At 36.8% G+C, this 9,389-nt stretch overlaps 1 protein-coding gene across 7 annotated transcripts in view; it reads left to right on the forward strand.

Annotated features, from left to right (window-relative positions):
* LOC111871841 (protein O-linked-mannose beta-1,2-N-acetylglucosaminyltransferase 1) overlaps positions 1-7,754 on the forward strand; it is a 13,041-nt gene extending 5,287 nt beyond the window's left edge. For 4 of the 7 annotated variants that reach the window (XM_023865210.2, XM_023865209.2, XM_023865211.2 and 1 more), the window contains 4 exons: positions 886-956; positions 1,138-1,398; positions 2,855-2,987; positions 6,843-7,754. In XM_023865210.2, coding sequence (XP_023720978.1) covers positions 886-956; positions 1,138-1,398; positions 2,855-2,984 — 462 coding nt within the window. In that variant the 3' untranslated portion in view covers positions 2,985-2,987; positions 6,843-7,754. Of the gene's footprint in view, positions 1-885; positions 957-1,137; positions 1,399-1,557; positions 2,137-2,854; positions 2,988-6,842 lie in introns of those variants that run through there. The other 3 variants (XR_004513817.1, XM_023865212.2, XM_023865213.2) reach the window with 3 other exon arrangements.
* Positions 7,755-9,389: the final 1,635 nt, after the last annotated feature.

Raw genomic sequence — 9,389 nt, forward strand, 5'->3', positions numbered from 1 at the left:
GACGTGTGTGCGATTGTGTAATTGGGAGCGTGTGATACAGTGATACAAAGCTCCCCTACGGTAAACGTGTAGACTACTGAAGACAGAGTGAACTGATTTGCGCATAGGGTTAGAAATCGTGAAACCCCGCAACAGTGTTAACAGATTAATGCGATTAGGGTTATAAAGTGTGAAACCCCGCAACTGTGTGATAAGTAATTGTAGCCGTTATTTGTAGATTGTTAAATAAACCAATTAACCATCTCTACGGCCTATTCAGTAACGAGGAAACACGTTACAGTATTATGAATGGAAATCAAGGAATGATTGTGCTTCCTATAGATAAAGATTGCGCCTATTATTTGTCACATCTAGAATATAATATTATCTGTCTGGTTTTGTTTATAATTGTTGTGAATGGCACCTGATTTTTGACATTGTTTGTTTCGGTGTCGTGTCTGTGATTTGGTTTGATGTGTTACTTGTTTGTGTTCTACAACTGTTAATGTACTACAATTATATGTAGCCTTTTTAAATGTCTTGGATATTTAATTTTTAACAATTATCATTTGAAATGTACTTTTTATTGACATGTTCTATATTTCAAGGCAGCACTGCCAATTGTAGATCTCTGGAACGAAATAAATATGTATGTATGTATGTATGTAGCAGGCTGAGCTAATTTTATATATAACCTCTTCAGTATGTTTTTCCCCATGTCAAGGAGCTCTCAGCAGTCAAGCCAAGAAATTTAGTGTCATAATGTATGTACCTACATTTTCTATATCCCTCTCAACTAACGTATTGTTTTTCGCAAGTGTATTTCACAAGTCATCTCATATTTCATTTTATCAGCTGTAATTTTGCAATAAATTAATAACAAAATACTGATTTTCTTTTGTTTAGCTGGTGAATAATAAGGTTCATGATGTACCAGTGGCTGTCATTGCAAGCAACAGGCCTCATTACTTGTACAGGTAATACTGAAGCACTGAGTTTCAGGCCCTTTGACTGTAAAGCAGAACCTAAACTATCAGAAAAGCAGAATTGTCTCTACGCTTGATTAATTTACACTTTCATTCTTCCCCCATTTACTCCTAAGGGCATCATATTTATAAATACTCTGATATAATTCTCAGTGCATTATTGTCTGTGCAGGATGCTGAGGTCTCTCCTCTCTGCACATGGAGCAAATCCAGAGATGATAACAGTCTTTATTGATGGCTACTTTGAGGAACCTCTTGAGGTGACAAAACTCTTTGGATTGCAAGGAATTCAGCACACACCAATTGGAATTAAGAACGCCAGAATATCTCAGTACTACAAGGCTTCTCTGACAGCAACATTCAACATATTTCCCAATACCAAATATGTAATTATTGTGGAAGAAGATCTGGATGTGTCTCCAGACTTCTTCAGGTGAGAACTGTTACTACAGTAAACCCCTGTATATTCTCCAGTATCCACCTGATAGTCTTCATTCAGTAGTGAAACATTTTATAGAACTGACTACATCTGTACAATTAAAGTCTGTATGATTGTATACAGTTATATAGTGATCATTTGTTTCCTATCCAGATTAAACCTTGAACAGTTTCAACCTGTGTGTGTCACATCAAGGAGAATAAAATAGGCTGGGAATGTAGCACTGTGAGAAGGATGAATGCATTCAAATATAGTAAAGGAACGACATCACATGGGCGACCTGTACAAGGAACATAAAATTGAAAAAGAAGGTTTGAGATTGTACACTTGCTCCAGGTGGTTCACGACAAGGTCCAGCTTACGAGTACGAGAGGTTAGAGAAGTTGAAGATGTTTCATGGCCAGATGATAAGACTGTCAGCTATTCGAAGACTTTACTCCATCAAGTCACTTCATTTTAATCCAAGGAATGGAACGTTTGCCAAATGTGTAAGCAGATTAATACGAATAGTGGTACAGTGTGTACATTGCAGTTACTTCAGCCAGCCTAAGAGACTGCTGGAGGAGGACAAGACACTTTACTGCATCTCCACCTGGAATGACCAGGGTTATGAGCACACCAGCAGTGACCCAAGCTTGTTATACAGAGTGGAAACCATGCCAGGGCTCGGCTGGATCCTTAAAAGATCTTTATAAAGATGAGCTGGAATTCAAATGGCCAACACCTGAGAAGGTTTAGTACATTTTGGTATTGTAGAATTAGAGGAACTTTAACTAGAATATATCTAAAAGGATGAGGCATAGGCTTGAACCTTTACGTATAATTCAAAGTAGGTTTCATTTAAGGATAAGGGAAACCTTTGCTATATGCATATGAGCTTGGAGTTCTCAAAAGAGGTAAGTACGAAGATTACGGATCTCTGGGTTACGACACTGTATCTTTCAGCACATAGGTATCAGCACTGTGGGGAATCTGCTGCCTTCATCTTCATGGTCTAAGTGAAAATGCAGTCTACTGATTTCCTCCCAAGAAGTTGGTACCTATTTGTAGCCCAGAAGTCTTCAAGCTTCTGGACTTCATGAAGCATATTTTTTTATGCTGTCGTTATAATTCTTTGTGTTGCATTTTATTGTATTTGTTGTCATTTTTGTTGATTTCATTGTTACTTCTGTTGTTTGGATAGGGAACTCTTATCAACTGGTGAATGTAGTTTCTACAATTTTAGGCTTGGAATTATTTGTAATTAACTGGTCACTCGTGATAAATATATCATACTTAATTAAGAAAATACTATAAATTCTTCCCAGAACAACTATTAATATTTTAGTGAAGTAAAATTTTAGCTTTTATATATTGCTATAATTTTATCTCAGTTACATGGATTACATTTTTGGGATCAAATAACTTTCTTGATCATAATGCCAGTGTAAGAATTATGTTTTATGTTCAGTGTTCAGATGTGGAACTGGGATATGTGGATGCGGCTGCCTGAGGTTTGGAAAGGCAGAGAGTGTGCGATTCCAGACGTGCCTCGGACGTACCATCAGTACCTTGCCATATGTGAAGCTGAAACTTGTTGACAGGTTGATAACGTCCTCTCTTGGAATATACATATTGATTCAGTTATTAACAAACTACAGTTTGCTTTATGATGAGATCTGTCAGACCTTATATGTCAGGCTCATCGTTGGTGAAGATATATCATTCTCTGTTTCATTCTATACTATCATACGGAATTGTATTTTGGGGGCAGGCAACCAGTACTAAGAAACTCTTTATGATACAAAAAAAGCACTTTGTTTAATGACAGGATATTGTAATAGGCATTCATGTAAAAATCTTTTCAGGCAGCTTGGAATTTTACTGTTGAAGTCACAATATATTTATTCAGTTTTGCTCTTTGTATCAAAGAATAGAAAACTTTTCACTACTAATCATGATGCACATAATCTCCAGACAAGGCAGAGTAGTAATTTATATCTCCCAACTTCCACCTTAACACTGTACCAAAAAGGTGTTTACTTTACAGAGTTATTTAATAATCTGCCTCTTGAAATAAAGGGGATTGTTGGAATACACAAGCAATTTAAGATTTCTTTGAGAAGATGCTTGATTAACCATTGTTTTTATGACTTGGAGGAGTATTATAGTGCTAATGAATGATGTTGTAAACTAATGGTTTTATATGAATAGTATGTTTGTTACTCTATATTGAATTATATTAGTCTTATCTGTATAATGTTCATGGAGGTAGGCCTAGGCCCACTGGGGCTGTAGTGCCAAGGGGGAAAAAAAAATCTGTATAATAGTTTTATTGTATTTATGATAATACTTATTGTATTTTATATCATTTGTTTTATTGCTTTATAATTTTGACATGTTCTAATTATTTACTTGAGCTCAACTTATACCTAAACTGTACTTATGATTGTATTGAACTTTTATGTTCTTCTGCTTATCTTGACATATTTTAATTAATATTTGACATGTTCTATATCCTATGGTTTGTAACCAGTTTTACTGGATCATCTGGAACTCGAAATAAATTACAGTTACAGTTACAATTGAATAAAAGTTTCTGCTGATATCAGATATGCCCATACCATATACATTATTTCACACACGTTCCTTTTCCTCTGTTCTGCCCATATTTTATAAGTTAAGAATGCAGAGATATTGTACAGATGGTTATTGATTCTTCTCTACAAAATGTGGGAGCCTTGAAGACTCACAACCCTACAGGCCTACACAGCCTGTTAATGGGATAGCTTTACCTTTCTTTTTCTTTTCTTTACCAGTACAGCCTATCCAAGTTTTCCATAGTCCTTAACCTAGAAAGATTCCCAACCTCAGTCATGTAGCCTGAGCCTAGTCTAGCTAGCGTTAGTGTGAAATGTTCAGGCTAACTTGATCCTGCCCTGAACGGGACAGCCAGGGCATTCAGCCACCATGGGCCTTGCCTAGGATAGCAGGAGACCTAGCTAAGGCAAGAGAAAAGCCTAATTTTCCAATGTTTCCAGGCATAAGTAGCCCATTACTCCCATCCCTCACTCACAGCAAACAGGCCAAAATTTATCCAGACCAAGAACAGTCTAATTATCATAGAATTTATGTTCGGATGGGGACTTGAAGTGGCTAGATAATGACTGTGGAACAAGCATATATATGAAGAAAGCAGTCTTCTGGGATTTGGCACCGTGTATATGTGGTGTTAACCGACGTTTCGGAGGAACGTATCGCCTCCATCTTCAGGGTAGAAGAAAAAGTATAAGAAATCTGCAAGTGACAAGACCGTGAGAACGGTAAAAGCATATATATTCCTGAAGAATAACCTAGCCTGGTCATTGCTGCACATGACAACTAGCCTGAAAACAGCATAGCTATCCAGGCTAGTCAGCTGAGATCTAATGTATCTTAGCAAAAACCAAAAACAGTTTAAAACCTGCCTCCATCTGCAGATAGTGTCATAATCCCGACGACAGATGTCACGACAGGCCAATCACCAAATCACGTAATCATATCGACCAATCACAATCGCTGTAAGCGTTGCAGCATTTGGGCCAATGCCAACACAGTTCGCTTCAAACAGCGAAAGTGCAATGTAGTTAGATGCAGACGATGCAGATAGATATACCTATGTTGTTAAAGAATTAGTTTTGATTCGCTTGTCAAGTTAGACCGGTTAGACAGTTGGGAGGAGGCAGGGGGGCAGTTTGGTTATGTTAAATTCAATTAAGGTTACAGGATTTTAATTAATTAGTAATATTCGGTAATATTTACGTACATTGAGGTAGTGTGACGTTACATGTGTGATATGTTTGTAATGTATGCTCTGATTATTTGATATAAATTTGTTAAGTAAGCAAGAGACTAGTGTACTTGACAAATATTGTTCATCGTACATCTACGTGAATATATATAGACTCTTATTAGAGGTGCAGCTGCAGTTCTGCAGTTGGGTTATGGTTGAACGTGTCTGTGCTTCAGCTCTGAGGTGGTTGTAAATGTAAACCCGTCACTGTGACCGAAAGAATTAACAAACTCACAGTTAGTATGCTGTGGAATGAAACATATATGTCATGTGATGGCAGAGTTATTTTATTTGCAAAATAATGATTACTCCTAATACTCGTGTTGGAAATTGAGAATTTGAAATATGCCATTATGGGATCATATTGGAGAGAGAGGGAAGGACTTCTTAGAAATGTTACGCAGGTTTATATGATTCGTTATTTGTTAGAAAAAAAATATTATTACAAGTACTTATGAAACAGCACTTCACAGTATAGATTAGTTTGTATTTGGCTCATGAAATTTTTCATTAAGGAGAGTTTAAAAGTTTATACAAATTTTGTGTTAAACACTTTTCTGTATTGGTAAGTATGAGCTTGGTCATAGTGAAGTGTAACTAATGAAGCTTCACTGTTTCAATTACTTTCTTTGCAAATAATTTTGCAGTATGAAAGTTTGTGTTGACTCCCATCAATTTTCCATGCCTTGCATAGTCTTTGAGTGGTTTGTAGCCATATTTTATTAATTGTTGAGCAGAATGTTAACATTGTTTTTGTAATGATGGAACTGATATATAACTCAATTTCTGGGGAACATCAGCATTTTCATTTTATGGGCTGAGTGTCCTTGACGTTTGTTATTGTGCTTGAATATTCTTGTTCCATTTTGTTTCCGGTTCTTCTAGAACCAATATTTGGTCCCCGCTAATAATCTCATTTTATAAAAGCTTTACTGACATCAGAGTTTGTGAAACAGTGAAAATTACAAATGTGGCTATGGATATCATGGTGTTTTGCCTGTAGTAGCTGAAATGTAGAGGACAGAATTATATAATTATTGACTGGGAATTTTGGTTGGACAAGAGTTTGGAAATGGAAAATAAGCATAAGTTCTTCCATGAAATTTTTGATATATAAGTAGTGCAGTATTGCATGGCTTGCATTTGTAAGGGAATGGAAATTAATTTCCCATTTTTAAGGAGCTGAAGTCTTTACTTTTATATATTTTTACAGTGTTCTAATATGGAGATATCTTTGAACAAAATTTCCTTAGTGTATGGGTCTTATTAGTACCTTTTCTTTAGGCCAGCATGTATACAAGCAAATACTTGATCTGTATTGACAAGCTTGTCAGAAGTCTCACACATTTACCATTGCACTGTATTTTTCAATCTTGGGGCGAAAACTGGACCTGAGAGTATCGGCAAACATGTTTGTGTGTGTGTGTGTGTTTTTTTTTGGGGGGGGAATGTTCCAAGTATAATCATGCAGGAATGTTATACAACCATAAATTTTTTGTGTAATTGCAAGTCACATAGAAGTTTTACATTTTATTGAAATTGAAAGTGGATCAAGTTTGAAATCGTATGTACAGATTTGCATGCAAGTCAGAATATGTTTTTAATGCTATTCATGTAATTGTTTCAGGCCTGCGACTCACCAGCATGAGACCTCAAGTGACTCGTCTGCCATAAGAGGAAGGAGTTGTTGCTGTACAGTCATAATGAGCAAGTTCCAGCATTTCTCTGATGTCCATTATGCTGTCCTATCATCCATGCATGGCTCTTTCAGATAGCCTTTTCTCTTGCAGCTATGCCACCAGAATCTCTGCATGTCAAGACTGAAGTGAAAATCAGTGCATGTCAGGACTGAAATGAAAATCTGTGCTTGTCAAGACTAAAGTGAAAATCTCTGCAAGTCAGGATCGAAGTGAAAATCTGTGCAAGTCAGGACCAAGGTGAAAATCTGTGAAAATCAGGACTGAAGTCAAAATCTATGCATGTCAAGACCAAAACATGACAGGAAGATACTATTACAGTATTACAGGAAGAAATGTCAGTTTGATGTGTGTGACCATGTCAGACTGATACTTATGTGTCCAACAAACTGCCTCTCTTGCTTTACTATGTTTGCATACAGGAGGGTAACACATATGCATGATATCATTCAAATTTGTGTCTTGCTTTGATGCCGTCGATGTGCAACATCGGTTACTATTCATTTGAATTTCTTTATTGACACTACATGTTTCAGCCCAACCTGCCATCTTCAGGTGTACAGGTTGTTGTGATTGCAGAATCTGCTGCTCGCTGTAATGCTGTTTTGCTTCTGTTATGTGGAGACCTCGGATTGCATCTGGTTATGTGGGTTAGTCATCTGTTTTTTTTTTATTATTATTTATTTAGGTGTCCTTGAGTTGCTGGTGTTTGCTTCATGGTTTTGTTTGTCTGTGGCTGTCTTGAATGTTCTTGCTGGGGCGGGAATTTGTTGTGTTGATGGCCAACCACAGCACAACAAATATGCTCAGCTCAAGGACATCTAAACAAAAAATGGATGGTTAACCCANGGTGTTTGTCTCATATATATTCAAAATGTACTTATTTTATTTTTCTCACCTGTTAATGCTAACTTTAATTTTTCTCACCTGTTAATGCTAACTTTAATTTTTCTCGGAATTATTATTAATTTATTGCCCTTGTATAGAGTGTCATATTTTGTTCCTTAATTATTTTTGTGTATTTCTAGGTACTCATGCTAGCTTTGTAACTGGCCTCTGTGCTGTTAAATTTGCATGTAAATAAACATGAATTGAGTTGAATTATTAATTACATTAATGTATCTTTGCTCCAGTGCTTACATTTAATTAGTCTCTGACTTTATGTTGTATTTGTCCATATGGAATTACTTTTATCTACACTGTGCAGTGTCTGCAATTGGTATCTAACAGAAATGAGTACCAGCAATCTTCAGGGGGTGAGGGAATGGGTGGCCAGCGCGTAAGGCCAACAACCTTCCCACCATTTGTGAGCTGATTGCCTAGAGAAAATGTGGGAGCCTCGACATCTCACAACTCTAAGGGCCTCCATGGCCTGTTACAGGGATAGCTTTACCTCTCAAGTTATTTCCTTTACAAGGAAAAACAGAACTACTATGGTTTAGTAATTAATTCCTTACAGTGAAGAAAGCAGTCTTCTGGGATTTGGCACCGTGTATAAGTGGTGTTAACCGACGTTTCGGAGGAACGTATCGCCTCCATCTTCAGGGTAGAAGAAAAAGTATAAGAAATCTGCAAGCGACAAGACCGTGAGTACCGGTCTTGTCGCTTGCAGATTTCTTATACTTTTTCTTCTACCCTGAAGATGGAGGCGATACGTTCCTCCGAAACGTCGGTTAACACCACTTATACACGGTGCCAAATCCCAGAAGACTGCTTTCTTCACTGTAAGGAATTAATTACTAAACCATAGTAGTTCTGTTTTTCCTTGTAAAGGAAATAACTTGAGAGGTAAAGCTATCCCTGTAACAGGCCATGGAGGCCCTTAGAGTTGTGAGATGTCGAGGCTCCCACATTTTCTCTAGGCAATCAGCTCACAAATGGTGGGAAGGTTGTTGGCCTTACGCGCTGGCCACCCATTCCCTCACCCCCTGAAGATTGCTGGTACTCATTTCTGTTAGATACCAATTGCAGACACTGCACAGTGTAGATAAAAGTAATTCCATATGGACAAATACAACATAAAGTCAGAGACTAATTAAATGTAAGCACTGGAGCAAAGATACATTAATGTAATTAATAATTCAACTCAATTCATGTTTATTTACATGCAAATTTAACAGCACAGAGGCCAGTTACAAAGCTAGCATGAGTACCTAGAAATACACAAAAATAATTAAGGAACAAAATATGACACTCTATACAAGGGCAATAAATTAATAATAATTCCGAGAAAAATTAAAGTTAGCATTAACAGGTGAGAAAAATTAAAGTTAGCATTAACAGGTGAGAAAAATAAAATAAGTACATTTTGAATATATATGAGACAAACACCATCTTAAGTGTAACAATTTAATTGTAGTTCTTCTTTTCCTCTTCCACACTACATGTTTCGGCCCTAAATGGCCATCATCAGGTGTGTATTCTTAAGTTTGATTTGTTTCATTCTGGTCCGTCACACTAACAGTTACAAATATAAA

This window comes from Cryptotermes secundus, unplaced genomic scaffold, assembly GCF_002891405.2.
Source record: "Cryptotermes secundus unplaced genomic scaffold, Csec_1.0 scaffold1242, whole genome shotgun sequence".
Classification (NCBI taxonomy): Eukaryota; Metazoa; Arthropoda; class Insecta; order Blattodea; family Kalotermitidae; genus Cryptotermes; species Cryptotermes secundus.